Source organism: Melospiza georgiana, chromosome 11, assembly GCF_028018845.1.
Source record: "Melospiza georgiana isolate bMelGeo1 chromosome 11, bMelGeo1.pri, whole genome shotgun sequence".
NCBI lineage: Eukaryota > Metazoa > Chordata > Aves > Passeriformes > Passerellidae > Melospiza > Melospiza georgiana.
In genome coordinates, this window is record NC_080440.1 from 23538547 (window position 1) to 23565223 (window position 26677).

Below are 26677 nucleotides of genomic sequence, written 5' to 3' on the forward strand. Positions count from 1 at the left end.
AAGCTTCAATTGGAACAAAAATAACTATTAGTAGTATATACATCTATTTGCATATAAACAGTAGAAAAAGCACTGTATCTGTTACTTAACTATTCAAAAAGGACAAAACAAGAAAAAAACCACACCTTGTTTCCTTACATGATGTACAGATGAACAACAGGAAAAGAAGGCAGGCTTTCAAAAGCTACCTCAGCCCTTTATTTAGAGAGGTCTCAAAGAGATGATGCTGCAGTGATCCCGAGCTGGCTGCTCCAGGAAGGCTGCACTGCTGTCCCCACCTGCACACCAACTGCTCTTGCACTGGGACACCAGTAGAAGCTACAGGAGGTCACTGGTGGGAGCCCCAAGGTGGGGACACCACATCCCTCCATGTGCCACCTCCTCTCCCTCAGGCTGGCAGACCTGCAGATGGGCCTCTGCTGCACCCAGTCTCACACGGTCTCAAAACACAGAGCAGATGAACTAAAGACCTTTCTGATACAAAACAATGCGGCATTTAATTAAAAATAAATTTTTTTGTAGTTCTAGCATGCTACTTTGTAAAAATATGGGGGACTTTTCTTTCTGAAATTCTTACAAAACCCACTGATTCAGAGAAGATTGGAGTCTGAGGGGTGTGTAGTTATTATCAGCAACTTCATATGAGGCAAATATGCAAACTGGGTACCACCTCTCTAGCTGTGCAGAAGGGCATTATGCTTTTGCCATGGTCACACTGCACAGCACACCACAGAGAACAGCTCTGGACTGACAGCCCCAATATTCATATCTTTATTTGTATCAGACCTTGAAGTATTTCTCTTAAATAACCATCTTGGAATATAGAAAACTTACAGTTCATATGAATAATGAACTTTCTATGTTGTCTTTAAGGCACATATTTCTATCAACATTTCATTTTGGTCCAGAGAAGCAGTTGCATTTGAGACACCAGCTATCCAGGTATCTGGCAGGTTGGTTTGTTGTAACAATCCTTATGACTGTAGACTTCAACAAGGTGTATGGAGTTCACCATCTGCAGTGCAGAGTCGTGTCTCAGTACCATGTGTGCCCCGGGTGCACCACTGCTCTTGGCTACCTTCAGGTGACTGTTGTCTTTGCAACACCCAGGAACAACGACATCCCGAGTCTGCTCTTCCTGGGACCTGTAAGCACAAAGGGAAAAGTTGTTTCTGTTTCATTAATTCTGGTGAAGGTACAGAATTTGTGCATTTTATTGGCACATCAGGTGTTTCGCAAATGACTTGTGCTCTAACATGAAAAATTGCTTCTCCCAGCATCAAAACCAGTTGGCAGCAGTGGTGCAAATAATTGTGTCTCTGTAAAACCTCAACAAGACCTCAAGTACCTTTTTGCTGGGTACCAACTGAGCACCACTGTGACCTGCTGTCAGGGAACAGAAGCTACATGGGGTAATGCTGCACTCCTCATTGCCAAAAGAAAATCTTCTGACATAACTGCTGTTGTGCACTTATTTATTATTTTTATAGTATAAGGAACTTGGTTCCATCTTCTTGAGTTGGTAGTCAAAGGTCAAAATAAAAATCAAATCAAAGCAGCACATAGACAGAGAAGGACTGGAAAAAAGCTTTGCCTGGGCCAGCAAAACAGCCTTTGAAAAAAAAAAGTCTTTGCAAATTGTTCTGCCAGGATTATAGCTCAAGTCTAGGTGTGCTGGTTATAGAGCAATAAATCCAGTCCACCTGGGCAGAAGTCATCCCATTCTGATGTTTTTCCCTATAAATCTCTATGTTGTGAAACACTTCAATTATCCATAGTCCACCACTCAGGAACGCACACTGGCTAAAACTGTACTTGGAGAAGAAATGTACTCCTGGCTTAGCAACCCATTCCTCCCAGTTCAGGAACTACTAAGCTTTCATTGACATCTGCTGGCACAGAGTGCCCAGAGCAGCTGTGGCTGCTCTATCCCTGGAATTGTCCAAGCCAGGTTGGATGGGGATTGGAGCACCCTGGTCTAGTGGAAGGTGTCCCTGCCCATGGCAAGGGGGGTAATGGGACAGCTTTTAAGGCCCATTTCCATCCAAAACATTCCATCATGATGTGATTCTGTAAGTGTAGGGTGAGACAGTAGGCACCTCTCTTCCCTGCAACAGATTAAACCCTGAGGATATCAGAGGGACAGTGAAGGCAGTGAGGTTTCACCTCAGCAGAGGATGAGAGGAGCTATTAAGAGGGTTGCAGTGTCACCAAGGGGCAACTGTGCATGCAGTGGGCTTTGCTCTGTGTGCATGACCTTCAGTCAGACACAGTCTTCAGTTTGTCTGTACTTTGTCCTGAATAAGCGTGACTGTTTTTTCAAGCACTTCAACTTTCCTTAACTCCAGTTCCCAACTGAGCTACTTCAAAACACCACAGTAAGAGGATTAGAACCCTTCTCTGCACCCTTACCTGGCTATATAAACCTGCCCCGGGCACTGCACAGCCAAGGGCATGATGCATTTGCCAAGGACAGACTGTATCTGACAGATAAAATTTGGAACTCCCATCAGGGGAGAAGAATAGCCATTACAGCATTTGTCAATGGGATTTAGAGGATTCACAAGAATATTTTTCTGTGTGACTTGAGAGATGCTCCTTGCTGGAGGGAAAACACTGTTAACAGGACATCTGAGACGTGTGAGAACACAGCCACAAAGCTGCCTGGTGCTGGTACTGCCTCTCAAAACAGCTTTTATACTAGAGGATGGGAGGGCATTTTTTCCTTGCTGTATGCCTAGTGGCTTTGTACAAGACCCTGGGGTAATCAGGAAAGCATTATGAAAACAATAATAGCAGCTCTATTAAAAGCACATGTTGCTGTACATGCCCCTTTCGAGCTCTTGCAATGACAATTAAGACTGAAATTCAGAAATGGGTGTAACTTAAAAGCCAGTTTATCCTACCCTTCTAACAGGGCCCCAAGGTGAAACCACAGCTCACTTCTGCTGTCTCAGCTTTCTTTGAAACCTGCATGTCGAAAGGTACTGGGAAGATCTGAGCCTCTAAAAGGTGGTGGTGGGGAACACAGAGCACAGGAAAAACAAGAGGTAAAAAAAGAGTAACTCCATGAACAGAGAAGCTCAAGGCTGGACCAGTCACGGGCAAAAGCAGGGAAAAGGAGGGAAAGGAAATCTGCCCCTCTCCTATGCTGCTGTCTTCCCTTCATGGCGCCATGCAATCAAACATTTTGTGTAGGGAACTGTGTCAATTCCATACAATTGTATCAGTGAATGCTCTATGCGATGCAGCATTAAACCCCGCAGTGATGCTGAAAATGCTGAGCTGCCTCTCCTAATAGCATGCTGGCTTTGTGATTTTTTACAAAATCTTTTCAGTTGGGATTCTTTGTTGTTGGATTGCTCTTATTTGCTTTTTGCCAAGTAGAATGGTAAAGCATCTTGTAGTCAGAAAGGTCTCTGATACAAAAATTTCAGCAACTAAACTTATCTTCTGTGGGATAATATACCAGCCTGCTTCTCTGCAGAAGGATTTTTTCTTCTTGGTAATATGTTCCAGCTGTGTGAATAGCTGAAAGGAGGACTTTAACCCTACTGAGACATGGGCTTTTCCACTTGACTAGCTTCTGCAGTCAGATTAACTGCTTCATAGAGAATGTTTTGTAACTTAGAGCTGTGACAAATAATTCACCTCTAAGCAGCCCAAATTTGAAATGCCCAACTTCTTCCAAATGTTTCCATGCTAGACAAAAAAAAACACACCAAGTTTCTTTGATTCTCTTTAGATTGCATTTTTGAGCTGGACTACTTTTTTTTTTCTTGTTGTCATCTTAGCTGACAGAGAATGAAAAGGAGTTAGAGTACAGCTGCATTCCGTTCTCCTGAGTATGGAAAATGCTGGAGCATCAAATCTCCTTTACAAAAAATCAGCACATCCCTTGAGTCAAGGGAGTGTCTATTCCAGGACAGGTTACAGGACTTTTACACTGAAAAGCAGAGCAACAGAGCCAAGGCGTGGCTATTTCTGACCATCACTAGTAAGATGATGCAAACTGAAATGAGCTCTCAGCGATTTCTTTACACTTGCTGTCTGTGCTGCTCCTGGGACAGTATCTTCTACACATGCAGAAGGTTGTGCATATTTTGTCAGAACAAAAGTGGTTCCAGTTGGATTCAGGATCCCATTTCTGGCACAGAACACTTGCATTTCCTTGTGCTTTTTATGGAACTGATGGCTTCACTTCCAGAACAAATGTAAATGCTACAAACTACTTAAACAAGCACAGGACAGTCTTCTTCCTGAATGGATGCTTACCATTTAATTGATGTACATTACAGCAGTGGACAGGACAATTCTTTAAAAATTTTAAAACTGGCAATGATGTTTATCAGAGCAATTGCTTATTTGCATTTCCTCAGGCTGTATTCCTAGAGCAACAGCTCTGCTGAGACTGTTGCACTAGTTTGCTGTGAAGCTTTGCCTCTTTGCTGAAAACTGAAGGCAGTTTTTAAGCTCTGTCATTTTGGAGAAGGTTTAGGTTGAATATTGGGAAAAAATTCCTCACAGAAAAGGTTGTCAAACCCTGAAATACCTTCACCTGGGGAGCAGCTACAGCTGACCATGAGCAGCGGGTGAGCGTAGGCCCCTCCACATTAAGCTGACCCCACTCTGCTTTTGGACACCCATTTCTTTAACGTAACGCCTCAGTGATCTTCACTCCATCTCTCAAACACTACTAGCAGCTGGCACAGAGGAAGGACAGCTGCCATTAAGTTTTTCTTTACTGATATTTTACCCTGTGCCTGTCATGTGGCAGAGGACAACCTGCCTTCCTGGGCAGATGCCTGATCCTAGCTCTCCCACACTGCTGCTTGCTGGGATGGCAGAGAGCTGTTTGTCTCGGGTGGTGGGTGCCCAAGCAAGTGCTCCAGAGCACAGTTAGTGCAGGGTCAGGTATTATTCTTCATCACAAAATAACTGACTCAAAAATAACACATCCTGGTACATCTTGCAGTCAGGCTCTGAGAGCCGTTCCCAACATGCTGACAAGCCCTCTGCCCAGCAGTCCTCCTGGGGACTGCTTTGGAGGTTCAGGGACATTGTTCTCCTCTAACTGCGTGGCCCAGGGCTGCAGCTAATCTCCCTTCCCTAGACACAGACCCTTGTCTTCAGCTCATCTGGCTCAAACCTCTGCACCACAGAGAAAACTGCTATCTCTGCTGCTCTGAGCTTCTCAGAAGCAACGCTGGGGAAACACCTCCCTCCCAGCAGCACCATGATCTGTAACTTGTTTTTCCCTGCTCAACATTATTTAGTGTTTTCAATAATACAATAGAGCAAATATGCTGTAAATACTTGCAGCTCATGCATATAAGACCTTTTTCTGCTAAAAATTGGTATGTTCATCCTTATTATGATTCTTTACATCCAAATGAAAGAGGTGGCATCTGGAATGACAGCACTCTGTAGTTAATGATCCCAGGTATTTGTACACATATTTCTTATCATTTTAAAGCAATTTGTTCAACCAGAAAAGCAGCCAGAATGAGGATCATTATAATTAAAGCAGTTGCCACTAAAATTCAATGTTTTCCTGCAAAACTGCACATTCACGATGTTTGTGATATGCTTCAAACATGAGGGGAGAAAGTTCTCATTTTGTGGCAGCCAGGTCCAGAACAGCACAGTGGAGCCCCTACAGTCACACAGCTGGGCTTCTCTGTTATTTATAAGCTCTGCACATCAGCACTCTGCACTCACATTGTGTCACCTCATTGCAGCCAAAATTATCTTGTCAGCGTCCTAAGGCCCCTCTTTAACTGATTAGAGTGTTTTAATCTTAAATTTGTCTGTAAACTTTTATTTGTTTTGTAAACCTGTATTTGTTAATACCTTACCTGCCTGAAAGAATTGATTTTTTATATTATACTGCCTTACTTAAAAGAATCAGCTTTTTATTTTATCTCTTCTTACAGTATTTTGACCCTCAAGTACTGAATCAAAATGTTAATGTCAAAATCTATTCAATTAAGTCTGAAAAGTAGCACAACCTACATGATTTTCTAGTCAAAAATAAATTAAGATATACTCAAGAGAGTCTTCTTCAAGGATGGAAGAGTTCTTACTCTTCCAGATACTTCATATGCTACAAGAATATGAAGCAGAACTCTCTTCAAGAAAAGAGAGAAAGCTATCATAAAAATGACTGAATTTTTCAGGCCTCCACCCTCTCCCTTGTCAGACATGGGCAGCACTCATCTCAACTTCCCCTTCTAAGTGGGCTGCAGAGCCACTTCCCATGGCTGGGTTGCAGAAAACAGCATGTACCACAGCCCTGGAAAAGGCAGGGAGGAAAGGATTCATCCCCTGTGCCTCTTCAGACAGCTCCTGCCTAGAAAAACCAAGCAGGATTGCTGCTGTGCTTGGAGATCTCATGATGCATTGGGCAATTCCTCCAAATGGCTGAAACTTTAACACAAGAAGAGGATAGGGTAGGATAGAACAGGGATAGGGTGCTGATAGACTACACTAAACTAGACTGAACTATTTCAGTTGGAAGGGATTCACAAGGATCATTGGGTCCAACCGCCTGACCCCTTTAAGGATGACTAAAAACTAAACCTCATTACTAAGGGCATTGTCCAAATGCCCCTTGAGCAATGCCAGTTTGGGCCACCAACACAGACCCGCTCCAGGACTCTGTTCCAGGGTCTGACCACCCTCTTGGTACACAAATGGCTACTCATGTCAAGCCTGAACCTTCCCTGAGGAGTCTTGGTTAAATTCTCTTTTGGTTCTTGACCATGGATATGCAGAAATATATGGAATCTTTCCTTTGGGACTGCCCACCCTCAGTTTTGCTGCTGTTTTTCAACCATGCCACATGCCTGTATTTATTTCTTTGGACAATCAATACTGTAACAGCTTCACCACTGCAGCAACACGCGCCCAGGTTTAGAGATTTCCTCCAGGCACAGGCTGCCAACATTCCCCCCTCACACTGGAGGGGAAATGGTACCACAGCAATCACCCAGACAGGTGTAATGTGTCCTTTCATTCTGGTCCTCCCAGCACAGCCCAGCTCCATGTTTGCACCTCCCCAGTGCCTGCATTGTTCTCCTGCTCCCAGTAAGCCAGATGAACACAGGATGAGGAAACTTAGCCTAATTTGTTACACACACTAAAAAAAACAACTTGCAAGTGAAATACAAAACTGACAGGCCATTTGTTGTCTTCATGGAATCTGTCAGTAGAATTCCCACATCTCACCTTGCATGTCTATTCATTTTACAGAATTAAAGAATAGAAATCACTTGAAATTACTTGATTAAACAGCTCTTACTTGAGTGAAAAAAGAGAACAAGGTGTAAATGAGGAAGGGTCACATCCATTCCAAGAGCAATTCCAGGACAGTTTTATTTAGAATCACCTTTAATGACACTTTCATCTCGATGAGAAGCAGTGCCCACTCTCCATATCCAAAACAGCCAGACTTTTGGCTAAGGGTGCACAGACTGATATACCTGCTCTCATAGCTGGTTTTAGCTCTGGTTAGTGTTTAGCCAGGATCCCATCAGCTCATTCAAACCTACTTTATTTTAACAGCCTTACCTGTAGAAGCCTTGGTTATCATATGCCATCTTAGTCATGTCACCGAATACAGATGTATTCCTGAGTTTCTTATTATTGTTGTTATTGTTCCTTCCCTTAAAACCAAAGTAAGCAGCTTGCATGTGCTCTAGTTCTTCAGTCTTCAGCTGGTACCACAGCTGCATTTCTCTGTGAATATACCAAGCAGTAGAAACAGTATTGTGATATATGGCTGTACAGCTGAGCTGTTATCTGACCACAGGCCTGAGTCTCTAGAGCTTAAATCTCATTCCAGGTTTGTGGTGGTGTTTGCAGGGGTCCCAGGACCAGGGAAGAGATGAGGATCTGACTCCATGTTTCAGAAGGCTTGATTTATTATTTTATGATATATATATTATATTAAAACTATACTACAAGAATAGAAGAAAGGATTTCATCAGAAGGCTGGCTAAGAATAGAAAAAGAAGGATTGATAACAAAGGCTTGCGACTGACTGAGACAGTCCGGACAGCTGGACTTTAATTGGCCATTAATTAGAAACAACCACAGAGACCAACCACAGATGCACCAGTTGCATTCCACAGCAGCAGATAACCATTGTTTACATTTTGTTCCTGAGGCCTCTCAGCTTCTCAGGAGAAAAAGTCCTAAGGAAAGGATTTTTCATAAAACATGTCTGTGACACAAGTTTACTGAAAAAAAACCACTTCAACATGTGCTGAACTTCATGTGTAAGCCAAATTTGTAGAGATTTAAATAACACCCTAAAATAGGGAGTTCTTCAATAGCATAAATATTATTGTGCAAAATAGTGTTATTTTAAGTACTGTCCAGCACTCCTCAAAAAACAAACAAACAAACAAACAAGAAAACGAGAACGATTTTCTTATGAGCACCAATGGACAGTCTGCTTCTTTTGGCTCTTAGCTGGTCACCTGAGAGATCATCTCTGCCTGCAAACCTGCCTTGGAGCTGGACTCTGTTGCCAATGGGATGGAGCAGCTCCTTCAGGAGACAGGGAAAGAAGCACAGGGGAGCAGGGAACTGAGAAAATCTCTGCAAAAGGAATAATTTTACAGCCTGATGACAGAATCAGGTCATTATGTCCAGAGTGAAGGGCTTTTCTTTTGTAAGAGGAAAAATATCAAGTCATCAAAATAATGAGAATGGCTAGTTTTTACAAAACTTCATTTAAAATAAATTAATAACAAGGACTGTGATATGAATAGTCTTATCAAAAAGAAAAGTGGCAATTCCAAAAATGTCAATTAACCTTTCATTTCAAAGCAATTTATTTCATGCTACCAGTAAATACCTGAATATTATGACCGACACTAAGGACTCATTTTTTGACACAAAAATGTCTTTTAAGAGAAACAGAAAATCTCTATTTTGGCTACACTTGGATTTCAAATGACAGAAGTTCCCCCTTCAGCTGGTTCCCACACAGCTTCAGATAAATCACAGCTCAGCATAGAAACCTTCACTACTGTCTTCCCCAGTCTCCCTCCAGTGCACTGGAGGGCCTGGTGGGAGTAACCAGCAAGAAAAGGGAGAGGTAAGCCAAGTTCCTGTGGAAAGCTTTCTGCAGCAGTGACTGCAGGAGGCTGCTCTCGTGAGCACCAGCAGCCTGGCTCCAGCCTACAGGCAAACACGCTCCTGCTGACACTATCCACACTGAATTTTTATAATGAACTGGATTGAAAATTTGACTTTTTCCTATTCCTGTTTATAATCCACCAATTTGTGCTCCAAGCCAGAAGACAAAATTCTCCATTCTTCCGGCCCCATGCTGGGACAGCTTTGAGGATGCTCAGCAGATGGTGAGGCCTTGGATGGCTCTGACACAGGGAGATTCCATTTCCCAGCAGTGTTCAAAGAAAGAAAGGGAAAAAGGAAAGAAATAGAGAAGAAGGGGAATGATTGCCAATCTTCAATAACTTGAGAAGAGAAATGCTGTGCCAGAAAATAAGACTTGTGTGTTCAGCTTCTGCATAATCCTGGATAAATCCAGATCTGCCTAGGCCTGTTGAGGTTATCTGTTATAACAGGTATCAGGTATTTAAGTACTCTGGAGTTCCAAGTCCTTCTACGCCTAAAGCCTGACCTACAAATTAGGGATTTTAAGTAATGAACATTATTGCAGTGCTGCAAGCAGCAAATCCTTTGAAGCATTTGTTATCACAGCAATGGGGTCCATATGATGTACAACTCTTACACTGTTATTAAAACTGTCATCTTGACCTACCTTTGAGTTCTTCTCCTCTCACTTTTCTTTGCACATTTAATCAGACAGCAAGTTAAGAAAGCCATGGACATCAGCAGAATGACAGCACAGCTCACAATGGAGGCAATCACTGCGACCTTAAAGCCAAAAGTCTCGTATTTTGATATGGCTGCAACAAAGCAAACACAGAATTGTTTCTAAGATCAGTCCATGAATTTATCTTTCATATTTTCATTAAACCGTGCTAAAGCCTGCCTGCTTCACACTTCTGCTCAGTGAGGACTTCCCCATTACTATGTGTCAAGATACCAGGGAATCTCAGCTTCAGCTTTGACTTATGCAAGCCTCAAACTGGACTATGTAAAAATCTCCTGTTTATAAGTTACCCATGAATTGTTCACAAGCATTTCACCACTGCAATTAATTAAACACAGCACCCTTAGCACTGCAGTAGCTTAAAAGCACAAGTCTGCAGATGAGCTGCAAACTCTTTATTAACAAGGACTGAAGCTACAGAAATGAATACTAACACGGGTAAAGGGGCTTAAAGAAGCCATTTAGAGCAAGGACAGTTCCATGTAATTACATCCTCTTTGGCAGGCAGCAAACAGCAGGTCTTCCTCTGTTTGGGGAAGAATACAGGATGGAAGAAGTGATGTGCAGGGCTGAGTGTTCACAAGGATCTGATGCTGGAAGCGAGTCATCCAGACAAAAGGAGTAGGAATGTGATGTGGCACAGCTAACGCAGATCTCTGCCAACCCACTTGGAGCAGTAAGCATGTCTTGCTTCAAAAGTCAGCTAGTTCTCCCAATGTCACAATGACCAGCATCACAAATGGTTCAGCTGACCTCCACACAAAGTATTATATTTCTGCAGCCTCTGGGGGAATGATTTCTCTCATTTTTTCTTTTATGAGATCTCCAAAGAAGAGGTAAGAATAGGTGAGTGTGGGAGAGAGCACTAAGTGTCTGAAGAGCAATGTATCCATTGGGGATTTGAAATTATACGAGGTCTGAGGCACCTCAAAGCTCAGAGGTACCAAGTTTTCCTTGGGTCTGCTTCTGGTCAAACTATTAGCAACCTTAGAATAAATAAGCAGAAACACAGCTAAAAGGTAGTTAATGCTGTTGTCATTCAGACACTATTTATCTATATGGTAAATTTCCCATGCAGCTGCAACAACCAAGAATTGTTCAAAAAATATCACTGTGCTTCTTTTACAGCAAAAACATTGTCAGAAAAGACTGCCAGGAGATAAAAGGTTCGCAAATATGTTTGCACATCAGTTGGTCATTCCCATAGTGTTGGGGTGATTTATGATGATGGTCTATTCCCTGATTCTCTGCTTTATGCCCCAATATGATTGCTGTGTCTTTAACGTGGGTCTGAGGGAAGGGGGAGCCTTGGGGCCCTTTGCTGGGCTTTTCCAAAGCCTCAGTGGCCTGGCGTCCGGCAGTGTGGTGCAGTCTGGGTTTTGCTTGGCTAGTTTGGGGGTTTATTGATAGCCCAGGCGGAAATTTGTTTGGTTTTTTTCTTTGCTTTTCTTGGGCATGGAGAGGCTGCAGCAGCAATCCTTCAGCTGCTTTTCGAGGTGAATTGGACAGTTCAGTTTTCATCCAAGATCAGTGAGAACAAGTGCCAGGAGAAGAACTGGCCGGGCCTGGCGGGAGGGAGGGGCTGCTCCTTTTTGGTCCCAGACCTGGGAAAAAGCCAGAGCCGGGCAGGGAAAGCACATCTGCTTCACCAGGGGACCAACACCACAGATTCACTGGGTTCCCATCTGCTTGCGCCAGCTGCTGTGTGAACCTTTTGGTTTTTTCTCTGAGACAGGAGCTGGCGTCATCTTTCTCCCCACCCGCCTGCTGGCCGTTGTGGGTTTTTATCTTGCTCTGGTGTTTTGGGGTTTTTTTCCAGGGCAGGAGGGTGTGTGTGTTAAGGTCTGACAGTTCAATATCTAGCATTTATTTACCTTTTCTCCTGTGCTGCATGGGCAATCTGTTTGTCAATAAACGGTTGGGTTTTTTCACTTTCATCCACTAGTATTCATTTCTTATTGGTGGAAAGGGATTGTTGGAACCCTTTTTTTTTCGAGGAAACACTCATTCCAGAGTGTTTTTCTCCTAAATTTGCCTCTAAACTGAGACACCCATACATTCTCTAAAAAAGCATACAGCTTTTAGCTAGAGGCACAGTTATTCCAGGTGCTACCAGTGACATGAGATCAGGGACGAATCCAACAGAGTCTTTTCTGTGTGTCATGATAATGGCATGTCAGAACATATATGGAGTGGAATTACCATTGAAGAAAATGGAATTTGTCTTTTTCTTTGCAGAGGTATCTAGGAAGAATCCCAACACCGCAGGATAGGCAGGGCAAAAGGAAGGCACTGCATCCCAGAGGGAGGGCAGGGTTTGGGAAGAACCTTACGCTTGCAGGAGGGCGCTCCGGCTGTCCACTGCGCGCCGTTCCCTTGCCAAACGCAGGTGACCACGGCCGCTCCGTGCAGCTGGTGCTCGGCGGAGCACTGGAAGGCGAGCACGCTTCCCAGCTCGGTGCCGTTGCCGTGCAGGAGCCGCAGCGAGCCCAGCGGCGGCGGGAGGAGGCGGCCGCACTGCCCTGCGGAGCGAACACAGACACAGCAGCGCCGCTGCCCTCAGGGAAGCCATCCACGGGGGCTTCACTCACACCAGACTGTAAATCGGTCACAGCCAATGGTCAAAACTAATGCCAGACCTCGGGGCGGCCAATGCTGGCTGCTCTGCCAAGCATCAGCCCACGGCTACCCTCCATCAGGGCCATTCAACAGCTCCCCTGCCCTCATCCCCAGCACAAAGCAACTGATGTCGCGACATTATCTGCTCAGACTCGTACATGTTGAACACTAAAAACACTTTAAGAAAGTAATTTCTGAGTAGCACGGTCCCCCATGGATCCCTGTATTGTTAGATTCTGATTAATTCAGTACTCAGGCTGGCTGGGAGTATTCATTACGTGTCTTCCTGCACACAGATTTCCAAGATCTACTGGACTGGTCATGCAGTTCAGCGTACTTGGTAGCATCTTGGCATGATCTGACTGAAACTTCTTATCTTTACAAGAACTGCATGTCTGTTTGGCTTGGCTGAAAGGGGACAGCGGGGTCAAAACCACAGGGAAGAGCATAGAAAGACACACGCATATAACTTATCTCACTTTCTGAGTGACAAACTCTGCTTTACAGTAAATCATTAATTTTTAATATATTTTTGTTCATTCCAGATTTCTATTCTTTTGTTGTTTATACAGCTGCTCTCTGAGCTGTGGAGCAGTTCTCCTCTTGGCCACCTAATGTTAGCCATTAACTTCATACACCAAATTGTATTGTCACAACATTCCTTGTTCACAGTAATTTTAAACAAAACTTTCAATAAGAGATGATTAAAACAACACATAACATCTAGATAACTTCAAATGTAACAAGCACTTTTTCTGGGTCTGTACATGTGCTTTGACAGAATCTAGAAACTCGGATATTTTTAACATTTACAGAATACCAGCACTGCTTCTGCATCAGAGCCCAAGTTCCCTATTTTTCACTGGATTTCCAAAGACTTGAGAAAACTCAGAGGCATAGTGCTGCAAGCACTATGATGACACATACAAAAATATTAAAAGCATGTCTACAGGCAAAAAGAAATTACAGCCTCCCTGAGAACATCCTGACAGAACCACATGTTGTTAGCAAATGTATTTTACTTTGAATGCTAAAACTCCCCCCGTGTCATTACTGTTGCTAAGCCCCCAAATCATACCACAGCAGGCAGGTGTCCCACCTATCTCCAATTCATGCTCTTAAACTCCCTGTCCCTGGAAAACAAACCCAAAGGAATCTCAGCAAAAGACCAAACAGAAGCCCCAGTGACAATTACTAGACTAATCTACTCAGTAAATATGCACCAAACACTAGCTTTGAAAACCATAGCTCTTTAATTCCATGCTGATTATTTATCTTTGTTTTGCCACTTCTTTCAGCCACTTACTATGGCAGAAATTGGCCTCAATGACAGCAATTATTTTCTATAGGACTGATTTCTCTTCACCTCTTCCCACCCACATCCCATTCCTGGAACATACAGGATGCATTGGACAATTTTCCTTCTCACTCCAAATGAGTGTTACGAGTTTGGGCTTTTCTTTTTATTTTAATCACTCTGTGGTTTACCATGAGAAAACATTGTCCTAATCTCCTAATCTGTAAAATAAGGATTTTACATATAATTGTTTGGTTTTGGGGTTTTTTTTCATTTTACAATTCCAAGGCTATTTTTAGAGATCAGTCACATTCTTAGAGTTCACATTGGTGACTCTTGTAGCTGCACAAGATGCAAAAAGTAATTAGAGCTGAATTGGACTTGATGCGCACCTGCTGGGCCACCACATGCAGCCTCAGTAGAGGCATTCAGTATATCTGCCAGTTATTGGACTCATTGTTCACTCTTTGTTCTCCAAAGAACAAATAATTTGGCACTGGATCGTTTCTTTCAAGACATATTTCATGTACTCCAGCACCGAGTTACACGTGCAGCTGCAGCTGCTGGAGTGTTCTGAACCTTCCCTGCCCCGTCCTTGCCCAAGATGGTGTCTGCCAAGACATCAAACCTCTGATGGCAGTGACCTTGTCAGCACCATTCCTCACCTGTGGGCTTTAAATTGTTTTTGCTCCACTTGAGCTCCACAGAAATGTCTATTAGCCAGCATCCCCTGAAAATGTGGGCATTTCCATGCTTTGCCCTGGGCTGCAACAGCATCACGGATCATGCCAGGATGATCATTCTCATATGAATGTATTTGGGGCTGGAACTACAGAGGTGCCTCTCAATGAGAGCTACACATCCAAAACCTTCTGTACCTGAGCTGAAAGTTCATCAACAACTTCATGTACCTGCACTTGTGCAGAGGAGAAATGCTGTTCTTCTTTTAAGAGCTTTCAATACCACTTCTTCTCACTAAGCCAAAAACTTAAATGTGTCACTGCTTTTTGCTTTTCACAAATGCATTTATTGAAATGCCCAGATGGAGCTTTGCCAGAATAACCTTTTCACATTTCAACCAAGCTGAGATTCAGCTTCTCTGCATAAAATCTGCCCTAATTTTAATCATCAATTAACTTCTAAAAATGCTTTTGGAAAACTTTCCTGCAAGCTCTAGTGTCCTTCACTTCCTTCACCTGCAAAGTTTTTGTAGTTAGCCATGGCATTCACTTTTCTGCTGGGTTAATTTTACCCTTACATCTCCAAAGAATCATGTTTAAGTAAGCTTCCATCCTTATACTTACATAAGCAGATGGTCCATATAGACTTCTTTTTTGAATACCCTTCAGGCATGTTTATCAGACTAAATCTACTACAATCAAGAATTTTATTATTGTTTTTATCATTAGAATTAATTATATTTTTGTTTTCAACTGAGACTCGAGTCTGAGGCTGCATTGCTGCCTGGTAAAACACAAACATTTGTGCTGACCAGATTAACATTTAAATTTGTATTTCTTTTATAAACATCTAGAAAATGTTATGTTCAGGTCTTGGTTTGCATAACTGGCACCCAAAAATGTAAAAATGAAAAACTGTAAAATTGAATAAATCCCCTAATTAGAGAGCTGGAGGCTCTCTGCTCTGGAGACAGGGTGGGAGCACTGGCATTGTTCAGCCTGGAGAACAGGAGGCTCAGGGGAGACCTCAGAGCCCCTTCCAGGGGCTAAAGGGCCTACAAGAGAGCTGGGGAGGGACTCTGGAAAAGGGCCTGCAGGGACAGGACAAGGGGGAATGGCTGAAACAGGGCAGATTTAGATGGGATATTGGAAAGAAACTCCTGGCTGCCAGGGTGGGCAGGCCTGGCACGGGGTGCCCAGAGCCTTGAAATGCCCACATGGACAGTGTCCCAGCTGAAGGTGTCCCTGCACGGCAGGGGTGCCACTGGATAGGCTTTAAGGTTCCTTCCAACCCAAAACCTCCTCTGAGCCTACAGTTCTATGATTCCAGTTTCTGCAGCTTTTTGCAGAGCAGAGCTGATTTATACAAACGCAATTCTCAGCTTGGCCTCACACTGAGAGGATATCCAGTGCTCAGAAAATCTCTGAATCTGATGCTGCTGTCTGGCAGTGCAGAATGGCACTGGCTACAACAAACAGGTTATTGCATATGACAAATAACTGTCCTCAAAGTAAGACAGACACTAAAGCATAGTGTTCTCCTTAAACTCTTAATTCACCCAACCTCTGGGTTCAGAAATAAACACATACATAATTTCTAGGCAGGGAAAAATAGTGAGTAATGTAAAAATTAAAATAATTCAAAATATCTCTTCTTGTGTACGGCCAGGATTATCTGTATTGCAAAATTGATTTGCCAAAAAGAGGAAACATATGGTTTCATTGTCATCAAGCCGTGGGTTTATGTTTTGCTGATAAGAAAAAGAAATGAGAGAGCAACCTAGGCATGCCTGCCTGGTAAACATTTCCTGTGCGCTTCCACAGCAAAACAGTGAGTAAAATCAAATACATTGCATAAGTATCTACCAAAATTATCTAAACTGCACAAGTAATTACCTGGAAGCACGTTAGCAAGGCTGACACTTGCGGTCTGTGCACAAAGAGAGCAATCCATGTCTTTGTCTCATTATTCCCAGAGACACAAAGGTTACCCCTTTACATTGCTTACTGTTGGGAATTGATACCACTAAAATACGCTGGAATAACTAGATGCCAGAAAGAAAGAGAACACTAGGGTCTATCAACACTGTAGAAAATAAACACCAATATTATTGCTGCAAGTCTCTTTTCCTAGAGAAGCACACCTCAGAAACTGGTGTCCCTGAAATCACAGGTGTGTTAAGCATCCACAGCAATCTCAAAGAAGAGCTCTGGGAAGAGCTCACTGTGTTAAAAAGCAAAAGAAAAGCAGCTAGAAGTGAAATATGAAATAAAGCAGATGTAGCAAAGCATCTTGTAGAGAGTGAAACTGGCCCTGGCATTGGTCTCCTCACCACCAGGCCTTTGCTTCCTTGCAGAGCTGGCCTCAAGGGCTGCCAGGGCTGGCATTTTAAACCAACAAATGGCCACCAGGATCTGATCCTCCCACGAGAAAATCCAGATGCTGGCATGGTTTTTAAAGAAGTTAGTGTAAGCATGATACCAGACCTACAGTAAAAGAGTGGGGTGAGACCTGGGCTATAGAAGCTGCAGAGATTAACCAAGGTCCCCAGCTGTGCTGCAATCCCTGGGCAGCTGCTGTGAACATGTGGGAAAGCTCTTAGAGACCTGTCTGCCTTCCAGCACAAAGGTATGGCTCTCTGAAATTGTTCCCTGGGGGAAGCTTTGGCGGTTCAGGCGTGGCACAGAGCACATGCACCAAAGCACAGCCCCCTGCACTCCCATCACTGCAGGGAGGCAGCGTCAGGCTCAGCCACCCCTGCTCCGGGAGCTTCACCCCCCAAATCCTGACGGAGACCTGCAAGAACTGAGCAGCAGCCACAGGACTGTTCCTCTGGGTCAGTCACAGAGAGGAACACCTGGACAACTGCACAGGGTGACACTTGCAGGTACCCAAGGAACACATCCGTCACAGCACGTTACCTGGAAAAAGAAATGCACCTTATTAATATGCGGTTCTGGCACCTGCCTCATATCAGCATTTCTGAATGGAAATATTCCCCATAAAACATTCCATGTTTCTATTGATCAAACTATTTTTAAAGTGTGATAGAGGGAACCCAATATCTGATGATTCTTACAGGCCACCATTAAATATTTATAAAAACACCTTTTTAGAAAAGCCAGTTCTCCCATTAATACGTAACTTCCATGCAATTAAGAAGGAGAGTAAAAAGGTATTCGAAGAGAGTTTATTTCTGTGTTCACAAATCCATGCTCAAATAAGCTCTCTGCTCCTACCCTTGTTATAGCAGATACCTCAGGCTCACTCCTACCCACTTCCTTTATTTTATTCAGTGTTCTGTTTAGTAGATAAAACTGATTTCTCGGCACATGTAATTTACAACATGCAAGGGTTCAGGTGCTGAGACTCCCACATCCATCACATTTTGGGCAGCATTGCTTTCATGGAATCACAGAATGGTTTGGGTTGGAAGGACCCTTAAAGCTCATGCCATTCCATCCCCTTCCATGGTCAGAGACGCCCTCCACTTGGTTGCTCCAAGCCCTGTCCACCTGGTCTTGGATCCAGGAATCCAAGGGGCAGCCCCAGCTGCTCTGGGCAACTTGTGCCAGGGCCTCACCATTCTTTCAGGTCACCACAGGACTTGCAACATGCGAGTCCCAGGGCAAGTGTGCACTTTACCTCTGCCACCAGGTCCCTCTGTTCTCAGACAGGTTTTGGTGGGCACATCCTTGCTGGTGTCCTTCATTGGGCCAGTGAAGTCTGGATTTTTATAATTTCAACTTTCACCGTTATTTTTTCCCACTACTAATGAATAATCTCTCATTCAATAAACAATTGTAACATTTCTGCAGAGGGTGCAAAGTGATCCGCTAGCTGGAAAGCCAGCCACTGAAGAAGCCAAAAGAAACCCCAGATGTATTTCCACAGGGAAAGCACATCTCTGTTAGGAGCCATGGACAGAGGAAGGCTGAGGGATGCCCCACTAGAAAAGTGGACAGGACAGAAGTTGTGTGCTGCCCCATGGGAAGCCTCCTGCAGCATCCCTGCCTGTCCACTGCCCACTCCCAACTCGCTCTACTCTCCTGCACTGCCCTGGGCGCTGCAGACACAGAGCTCAGCCTGGCTGCAAACTTGTCTTGCCTGGCTCTGGGTTATCTGCCTGCACCAGCTCTTTGATCTGGCTTGTGCACAGCAACAGGCACGTGCTGGGGCACTGGACAGGGCTGATAAGAGCAGATGTGCCTGCACGATGTGGCCGGTGCCTCTTGCTTCTGCACCACACTTGCCACACTGGGCACAACCTCTATGGATGGCTGGGGCCACACTGCACTGACCTACTTGACCAAAAAAGTTCTCAAGGAGGAAGGGTCCAGAGCTGGACAAAAAACAGTTCAGTCATTAAAAATCCACCCCCAATGTGAAATTTTAGGTGGACCAGATCTGCATGCTACTTGATGGTCACATTTTAATTTTTTGCCAAAAAGCTTAAAACATAGGAATTGCATTTCCACAAAGAACTGATCTGTAAAGAATATAGAAACTTTTCAACCTTTTATCTTTGCAACCACTTTCCTGGTTTAAAACAGATGATGGAATATAGGTTCGTTATTTTTCATGGGGAATTTCCAATCACCCTGTTAAGCAAAACAAGCTGGGATGCTACAGACCTTACCTGCATTCCCTCCCCCTGGCTGGCCCACTTTAGCTTCCTTAAGTCTTTCCCAAGAGCAATCTGAAGGTAATCCTGTCCTTGGTTTGCTGTGTTAAGCTGTAAAATGCACACCACAGAGCTGTGACCTAGCATCCACAACTGTCAGCAAGAATTTCTGTGAACTGATTTTTCAGACACCAGTCTGAAAAAGTTAGCAATAGCATGCCTTTTATTATGGTGACAGAAGTCATTTGTGGGCTGAGAAACCAACAGCCAGGTTTAAAACCCATCTCTGTGGTTTTATAATTTTTCATTTTGCTTCTCTCCCGGTTGTTTCTTTTCCTGACAGAGTCTGGCTTTCCTGTTCTGGGCTTCACGCAGAGGGACGTGCAGCCAGCAGCCTGGCCACGGCCACCAGAGCAAGCTGCAAACTGCAGGGTGAGAGCCACGCAGCATCCTGCCAGGAACTGCTCAGGCACAGCAACAATTAACAGCACAAGTCAATAAACACACCTGCTTTCATCCTCCCTGCACACAGGAATTGCTGCAAGGTGGCACCCAGACAGACAAGAATGCCAGTATAAGGACAGGGAACCAGGGCATTGTGCTTGCTTTTTCCCATTTAAAAAGTCAAGGACTGCAGGTGAGTTATGCACAGAACGACAAACAGCTCGAGGGAGCAGAGCAGAGCAGAGGAGGGCAGCCCCATGTCCTGCCCTTCCTTTGTGCACAGCCGGGGAGCTCGGGGCTACACGAGAGAATTCAGCTTCTGGGCTGAAACAATTCAAATGAATCAAAACCTTAGTCCTAATCTAAATTTCTGCAGGTATTAAGAATAATGGGCACCAGGGCTCTCCTGCCTGTGCAAAACTGCCCCTGGTTTTGTGGGGTACCACTTCTTAGAGCAAAGTGGAACCCCTGTGTCCAGTCCAGATGCCTCTTTTGACCCGGTCAACTAGCAAAGATTTTGGAAATAACTGTGGCTGTAAGCAGAAACCTTCCTGGGTGTAATTCTGCTTTTACATGAAGGCACAGATTTCTGCTCTTCTGAACAGGAAAAAATCAGACCCCAAAACTTGCCTTTTGCAGCTCTCTGAGCTCCCACAGGCCAAATCATCCTCCTACACACTGTTCCCAGCCCACACACGCACTCAGGGAATTTTGTACACCATCCCTTCACCCTACTCAACTTCTGTCCCCATTTTGACCTCTCCTCAAATTCATTCCCAATCAAAGCTACTCTGCTTAGGAGTCTGGAATACACGAGCAGCCTTGTGACTGGCTTTGTTTCATCCCAGAAATAACAATGGAATCATCTCTCCCAGGTCCATTGGAGGAAAGGCAAGCAGTTAACCCATCCCTTTCCCCAACCCTGCTTCTGCCAGCCCCCACCTCTCCAATCTGGGCTCAGGTAGCTGTGACTGCTGCCCCCCCGGAGCTACTGACCGCCCTAAAGATGGTGCTGGGCCAAAGGAGCTGTGCCCTGCTGCAAAGGCTCATTTGTAATCCAGGCACCAGCTCAACCCCCATCCCTGAGACCCTCAGCAGACACAGGAATTGATTTATTTTAGGGAGCAGTTGCTCATTCTGCAACTTCTGCATTTCTCTCTGTCATCTGACAACCAAATGAGAGGCAGACGTTCATGCAGACTGCAAAATCACCTCTCTGCCAATCCTGATCCACTTGGCCAGTCAAAACTGTTCTTTGGAATAACATGCTTTCTCATCTGCAGCTGCATTTCAAAGACAGTGAGTCAATAAAGTGCAGAAACAAAAACTGACGATTCTCCTGTGTGTTAGCTTGTCTCCACCATAACATTGAAGGCAAGACTCTCCAGCGCACATAAAAAGTCAGTGGCAATCATGATTAGTAAGCAAAATCATGTCAATTCTATCATAGTTATAAATCTCTTTGCTGTAGAGTTGCAGTGATGCTTGGGGATGCTCTGCTTTTCTAGGGGATAGGTCCAAGGATGTCCTGGCTCTGACACAGTGGGAACAGCAAAACTGGCAGCAGTTCTGCCCTTTAAAATAGACTACACCATCCAGAAAATGCTAGGTTATCCACTGTCATTGGGGTGCTTCTGTGTTTTAAGACTGACTTGTGTTTTTTTAAATTTCAATGTTTTGGATCCAAAGCATTCAGCTCATCTCATTCATTAGCTGAAATTCAGATGTCTACTAATAGTCTGTCTCTCTAGCCTAGGTAATTTCAGAGTAGCTAGGACAAAGCATTGGAGAATACCACAGGGAATAATCTTGCACTGTGGAGGACTCAGAAAACCCAAAAGCTCTCTTCCTTCTCAATTTTGTACTGTTCTAATGGTTTAATGACAAGCACAAAAATCCTTCCCTCAAAGCAGTATCAATGCCTGGTGCAAATGCCTAACCATCCAGATTAACTCCTTGCAGTACAGGAGATAAAGCCAATTACCAGACACTCTGCAACTGTCACTTCTTTTACATTACTTAATACAAAGTTTGACTTTGAGGTCATGGATTAACAAGAAAGGAGAAATAACCCTGGGGAAATGACAAGCCCATATATTCCAAGCTGTATCACCTTCTGCCCTGTGGACATGGAAATTTGGGATCCAGGTTTTCTTCTGCAGCCTAAAAACGGAACCACATGTGAGGATCGCAGGGATAAGGTGATAAAATTCTATGCGGCCATACTGCAGAACAGCAGCACTCCTGGCTTCCAAGAACAACTTTGTTTTTGCTGTCCTGGAAGAGCAACTCTAAGTTCTTAGTTAGGTAATTTCAGTTTCTGCACTACCAAGGAAACTCCAGAAAAAATAAAAGTTGCTCACAACAAAAGAGCAGCTTAAGTCACACCATAGGTACATCCACCCCGATGCCGGCATCCCACCACGGCCACCAACATTCAGGCTACAACTGAGCCAAAACATGCTGCCCTGCCTCTGTCCTCCAGCAAACTGCAACTTCTATCTGTTCTAAGCAAGAGACCCCATCCCTTTCTTTCAGTGGTGTCTGCTAGATAATTCCTTCCACAATTAGGTCTGAACAGAGCACCCACTGCAGCCTGCAGCATTTCCCACCTCACGAAACCTCTCCCCTTCCCTGGAAAGTGGAGGAACAAGGCAGAACCACAGACAACAGCCCAGCAGTGAGACCTACTAATTAAAAACCTGTCATAATGAGTGTTTCTGCCAGATCCGGCATTCATTGTTCCCCTGTCTGTGGCTGCATGGATGTGTTTGTCGATGCATCTCTGTGTTGGCAGCAGTACATGCTACCTGGTCTGAAAGAGCTACAGGAGGGTATTAAGGAATGAGAGGAACCACAGCAAAAAAAAGGTATCACCCTGGATAACTGGAGGGCCAGAGCCTCCCACTTCAGCAACATAAGGACTAAAAATAATTATATGCCTTTGTGCTTCTCTCTCTTTTTCCCGTTTCACCCAAAAGACCCCGGTATAACCTGGGCAGCTTCAGAGGCACCAGTACCTGAGTGGCACAGGCTGACAACAGCAGCCAGGCCAATTCCCACAGGGCAGGAGAGTGCTTGGGTCACCTGACACAAGCCTTTCAGGATCTCACAGGCTTTTCCAGAGAATTTACTGAGCCTGGCAAGCACTGGTTGATGAGTGTCCACAGAACACTACCACAGCATGACACTGTAAACACTGCTGTGACAGCACAACAGCCACAGCACAGAAGGCTTCTTCTCAGCTCCAGAATCTATTGTGCTCTTCCCCTACACATTTGCTGACCTTCCCTCGGGGTAAGCGCGGCTCCCACAGCTCCTCAGGGAACCACATTGCTGACCCTCCCCAGTCTGAGGGTGGGATCGTTCTCCTGTCAGCCCTTCAAACCAAGGCAAGACCAGGAAAAGTGCAGGGTGTTTGAATCTCACAGCTGTGTCTCAGGAAGCTCTAAGACCTCTAAATACTACAGGCATCAGGGCTGTACTAAGGAACTTCCTTTAATTTCTCTCTCATTCATGCGTTAATTCAAATGGAAATCCTGCCACATTTTTTTCATCCTCTCAGAAGGAACATGTGAGGGAGTTTATCTGTGCAAATCTTTATTATCACCTTATTGCTCATGGTCTGAAATAATGTAAGGGGGTAGTTAGCATCAAAAAGGATCACCAATAAGGACAGGATGCAATGAAAGATACTGTACACTGTGCAACAATTGGCAGCAAACATTGACGTATAAATAACACAGTCACATTTAGACGAACAAGAGTTTAATTTAAAATTATACAACTAGCCATCGTTTCAGCTATCTAAACTGCTTAGGGCTGCCACCAGTACATCCACCTGACTCAATAGTTCCAAATGCTTTTTTTGCGAAGGTGGAATTACACCATGGAAAAGCCCCATGAAGCAGCAGAGAGGGTGAAGAGCCGACACCTAGCTAAGGTCTGGCAAAGCCCTGCGTGCTCAAACATCACTGCTGGTCCTACAGCCAGTGCAGCACAGCCAAGACCTCACCCAGCATATTCCAGTCTAGCACCTTACTGAGAGCTCCTGCTCCACAGTTTTGGTGTAGTTGGCTTGGAAAAAATGGTCTTTTTCATTCTGGCTGGAGACATGGCTCAGAGGTGCCAGGTCCATAGATATCCAAGGGATTAATTGAGGGTGGATTTCTAATTTGAACCCCAAATAGTTTTTGGCAGATTAGCATTCCTTGCTGTTTTGTCACAGATCTACACAAAGCAAGATTAACCTACGCAGAAACAGAAAGGCTGAGTGTAACACAGGACATGCCACTTCCAAAACTCATTTTAGCGTGGCCAAACCCAGTCCCACAAGACTTTGACACAACACACAAAAGCAGCTAAATATACATTATTTTAAATAAGAGAAAAGTCAGTAATTAGCAACACTATCAGACTAGAGCAACAGGGTTTACACTTGGGTTTGAGTTAATTCTCTAAGTCCATTTCCCAGAACTTGTTTAGTGTTTTCAAATTAACCGCTATATTAAATTCAAATTAAACAGTCAAGCACATTAAGAAGATACAATTTAAAGCACTGCTACTAGCATTTAGCTAGTAGCTAAAATACATTTGCCAATTTCCATAGGCACAACAAACTCAGGTCATTAATGAAGTCTTTTAGAACTTCACGAGCCAAATAAATCGCAAGGATATGAGAACAGGCTGCACACGAGAAGGAGGTCTCTGGATTTCAGCAGCACTCAGCTCTGCTTGCATTGAAGCCAGGGAAAAGCCCATCTACTCTGTGATCTGAAGAAAAGAGGAAGAAACCCCCGCAACCAGCAGGTCATGGCAGCTGCACCAAGCTCCAGCATCCTTCCATCTCACCTTGGTCCTGGACTGCAGAGGTGGCTGTGGCTGGGAATATGCATCTCCTGCCGCCTGGGCCAGCAGGTCCAGACCCTGTTCTGCTCCCTCCAGGCCCAGACACCCACCAGCCCCACAGCCCTTGCAGTGAACATGTCCCACCAGTCCAGACCCTCCCTCACCTCACATCACCTCCAAATTATTGAACCCACTTAAGCCAAAGAGGTTTTAAAAGAATTTTATAGTCTATGCAATTGAATTGGGTAAGAAAACTCCAGGGAACAGAAAGATAAGAAGGAAAAAGCTTTGCTTGATTTCTCATTCCACCCCTCCATGTATTAACATATTCCATTAAACCACTGATATCTTAATTTCCTTCCCAGCCCGGTGATACACACCCAGGAGCGATGTCCCTGAGAACCAGCACTCCCTTCTGCCCCTATGCACTCGTTCCCTGCGCCGCGGCCATCCCAGCGACTGAACCCCAAACTTGTATCAGCAGCGCCTCCTCTGTGGGAGCAACCACCCTCCCCAGGGCCCCGGCAGCCCCGGGTGAGCCGCTCGGACGCTCCGGAGCGCGGCTGCTGAGCGCAGCCCTGGCGGCTCGGCCCCTCCGCCCGGCCCGCGGTCCAGCGCCGGCCCCGCTCGGCTTCCCGAGCGCAGCCCCGGCAGAGCCGCCCAAGGGTCGCGGGGACCCGCCGGGGCGGCTCCGGGACACCCGTCTCGAGGCGTGCCCGAGAACTTCAGGGTGCGGATCACCGTCCCCTCCGCGCTCCGCGGCTGCAGGGACCGGCCGGGAGGGGCCCCTGCCCGGCGCGGGGTTCCGGAGTTGAGCGGGAAGGTAACGCAGCCCCGGCTGGGGTCTCCCACGTCTCTCCCCGGGCACGTACAACACCTCTGTCCAGGGATACCGCATCCTACCCCGGCCACCCCGCATCCCTACGCGGGAGGGATCCTGCACCCTGACTGGGGTCTGGCGCTACCCCCGCTGACATCCTCCCTCCCCTCTGCCGCCAGGCAGGAGGGAACTTGCGCGAGGAACGACGCGGGACCACGCTCGTACCTGCGTATCCGCGGGGGCCGCCGCCGTCCCGCCCTAGCGCGGAGGTGCGCGGCGCGTCCAGCTCGGGTGTGCTGGCGGCCGGCATGGCTCCGCCGAGCGCCGCCGAGCCCCGCCGCGCCGAGCCGCCCGGCAGGTGCACCGCACCCGCACCCGCCCGCCCTCCGCCGGGGCCGGGCCGGGGGGAGCAGCGCGGCTCGGCCCATCCCGGGCAGCCCCGCCGGGCGCCCGCCCCGCGGCCCCTCAGCGGCAGCGCGGGGCGGGGAGGAGGGGCCGCGGGGCGAGGGAGGGGCCGCTCGGGGCCCGCGCAGCCCGAGCCGGGGATTGCGCCGTGCCCTGACGGCCCCGGGCTGTGGCCTGGCCCTTGCCCGGCCCGCGCGGCGCCCCACGGCGGCCAGAGACCGCCTGCCCCTCGCTGCCCGCCCTGCCTAACCTGCTCGCCGCCTGCCCTGCTTCCTGCCTGCCATCAGCCCCCGATGCAGCCAGGCTGGTGCTCAAAACCTGCAGAGCCTCAGGTACCTCGGTCTGGTTTTCATGGGTCTAGTCTAGCAAACACAGTATACTGCTCTTTATGTGGTTATATTCCAGGAGCAGAATCTCTCACATACATCCAGTTTATGGTGTACAAAGTTGTGTTTGTTTTCACTGGGATCTGCAAGGAAGCCCAGTGGATGGTTCCCAGATCCATCATCCTGTCCGGAGCTCGGTGGCACACACAAACATGCACAGGCTGCTTGGCAAAACCCAAGTGCCTTGTGCATACTGCGTGTGTCATTTTGTGCTTGTCACATCCTGGCCATGTCTCCCCTGCCACTTGCACTTGCAGCATCACCATAGTGAGTCTGAGTCTCAGCAGTGTTGGCTGAGATCCTTGATTTGCTGACACTGGCAGTGGATCCAAAAAACACCTTTAATGGTCTGCACTTGTGTCCACAGATAACAAGAGGAGGAACAACTAGCTCTGCTGAAGAAAATCTGTATGTTGGTGCTGAGCCTATAGTCTGGGGCCCACACCAAGCACTGCAGCTATTCACACTCTCTCCCACTTGTTATACCCTCTCATTTTTTTTTCACCTGGAATTAGAAGGAAAAAATAGTTTGCAGGAACAGATTATAGAGATTAAATTCCAAGGTACTCGAAACCCAAATAGACTAAAAAACCTCTTAAGGCTCTTCTGGAAACATCAAATAGAGCAGGATCATGCCCACATGAAATGGTAACAGCTCAGTGTGCTGCTGGCCATAGCA

At 45.8% G+C, this 26677-nt stretch overlaps 1 protein-coding gene across 1 annotated transcript; it reads right to left on the reverse strand.

Annotated features, from left to right (window-relative positions):
- Nucleotides 1–748: 748 nt before the first annotated feature.
- On the reverse strand, nucleotides 749–25517 carry SUSD3 (sushi domain containing 3). The gene is made up of 5 exons (XM_058032140.1): nucleotides 25433–25517; nucleotides 12208–12396; nucleotides 9800–9947; nucleotides 7573–7740; nucleotides 749–1145 (listed from the first exon to the last, which is right to left on the reverse strand). The coding sequence occupies exons 1-5, from the start codon at nucleotides 25515–25517 to the stop codon at nucleotides 935–937; spliced, it is 801 nt and encodes a 266-aa protein (XP_057888123.1). The 3' UTR covers nucleotides 749–934.
- Nucleotides 25518–26677: the final 1160 nt, after the last annotated feature.